This window comes from Stegastes partitus, unplaced genomic scaffold (genome assembly GCF_000690725.1).
Source record: "Stegastes partitus isolate 25-593 unplaced genomic scaffold, Stegastes_partitus-1.0.2 Scaffold1890, whole genome shotgun sequence".
Classification (NCBI taxonomy): domain Eukaryota; kingdom Metazoa; phylum Chordata; class Actinopteri; family Pomacentridae; genus Stegastes; species Stegastes partitus.
In genome coordinates this window covers 4,941-6,842 of record NW_007579621.1, presented here as the reverse complement: position 1 = coordinate 6,842, position 1,902 = coordinate 4,941, and the positions used below count along the sequence as shown (strand labels likewise).

The 1,902-nt window shown below is 44.0% G+C and overlaps 1 protein-coding gene across 1 annotated transcript in view; it reads left to right on the top strand.

Annotated features, from left to right (window-relative positions):
* The window catches only part of patj (PATJ crumbs cell polarity complex component), a 131,365-nt gene extending 129,677 nt beyond the window's left edge, over positions 1-1,688 (top strand). Inside the window, exon 47 of the mRNA XM_008302837.1 lies at positions 474-1,688. Within this exon, the coding sequence (XP_008301059.1) occupies positions 474-620 (147 nt within the window). The 3' untranslated portion in view covers positions 621-1,688. The remainder of the gene's footprint in view (positions 1-473) is intronic.
* Positions 1,689-1,902: the final 214 nt, after the last annotated feature.

The window sequence follows — 1,902 nt, the reverse complement described above, 5'->3', positions numbered from 1 at the left end:
CATCCATCCATTCATTTATCCATCCATTTATCCATCCATTCATCCATCCATTCATTTATCCATCCATTCATTTATCCATCCATCCATTCATTTATCCATCCATTCATCCATTCATTCATCCATCCATCCATTCATTTATCCATCCATTCATTCATTCATTCATTCATTCATCCATTTATCATTCACTGCAACATGGAAACAGAACAACCACGGCAGGGAGAGAGAACTCAGAAATGTCTTCTGTGCAGAACAAGAGTTAGAATGACTGAAAAATGCAAAAACCTGGAATCAGGAGTCGTGTCTCTTTGTTGTCATTTTGTCTCTGAAGTCATTTTGTGTGTTTTTGTGACTGTTTTGTATCGGTTTGTGGTGTTTTTGTGGTTAATTTGTGTTTGTTTTGTGTTTGAGTTTTCATAGTTCATACATATTTTTCTGCACACGTGGACATTAACATGTTCTGCGGCGTGTTCCAGGGCGCGGCGGCGGTCGACGGGCGGCTCAAACGAGGCGACCAGATCCTGACGGTGAACGGAGAGAGTCTGCAGGGAGCGACTCACGAGCAGGCGGTCGCCATCCTGAAGAAACAGAGAGGAACCGTCACGCTGGACGTCCTGTCATAACACGCACACGCCTGCATGCACACACACACACACGCGCACACGTTTGAGCACATACATGTGACGTGTTCAGACACACACAGACTCTCAGACTACTTTCATCGTCGATCGTCATCTCTGAACTTCCCAACGTGCAAAAAAACAGAAACAGCATCAGACGGTGCCAAAAGACACACACACACACACACACACACACACACACACACTGATGTCTCTGCAGCTTTTGCAGCCGCCAACTTAATACGTCTAACAGAGTTTCTCAACCTTCGGCTCGGGGCCACAGTTGGGTCGTCAGATGACACGTTCACATTGTTTGGCTGTAAATCTTCACCCGCTGGTCTCACTGGTTCTGTTCCCCACCGGACCGGTTCTGGTTCTGAAGATGGTCCAGTTCTAAGTCCAGCCCACATTTGCACAAGTAGAAGCAGAAACTTTTTGTTTGGCAGCGAGTGTAGTTCAGGACAGGATGGAACGTCGTGTTGTTGAGCAGCTGTTAGCTTCCTGCAGCACAAAGTCACTTCAGTCCAACAGAGTTCCCTGACCCAGTTCTGGATCTCGCAGAAGGAGACAAGTACAAGCATGTTCTCCCCTCATGGTAGCATCTTTGTGTTCCAACGTAAATCAACTCTTTGGGCTCTGAAACTCTGTTTTGTTTTGGATGGAAACACATGGAGAGATTTAAATGTAGGTTTATTGACCAGAGCACTCGCGGCTCATTATGGAGCATTAAAGACCAACAACAACCTGCAGAACAGTTCAGACAGCGTCAGAAACTCCGGACCACAAAGCAGTCCTGAACTCTGTGATTGCACCTTGTATTTGCATGAATCCTGAAGCACATGTTCCAGACGATCTGCCTTAAACACTTGGTTCCTGCTCCATCAGTGCTGTCATTCGTGTGGATTCATAAAGTTTCGAGCTGATTGGACGCAGTTTTTGCTGCCTTTAGCATGTTAGCATGCTAACATTTGCTAATTATAAGCTAGCACAACAAAGATGTTTAGTCACAAAGCAAAGTATCGGACAAAAGAAACCGAAGGACTCTGAAAACTTTAGTCAGATAACTGATCAGTGATGATAAAAGACGAGTATTTTCATGGTTTATTCATTGTTGACGTTTTGGTTGCAGCTTCTTAAATGTGAACTGAATGTCTTTAGGACGTTTTAACACAAATGTTTTTCACTTTTGTCCAACATTTAAAGACCTAAAAATGAATCAGTCACTCAAGGAAACAGTTAATTTACTGATATTTAAGCGCTGGTTGCTGTTTATGTCAAGGGAAAC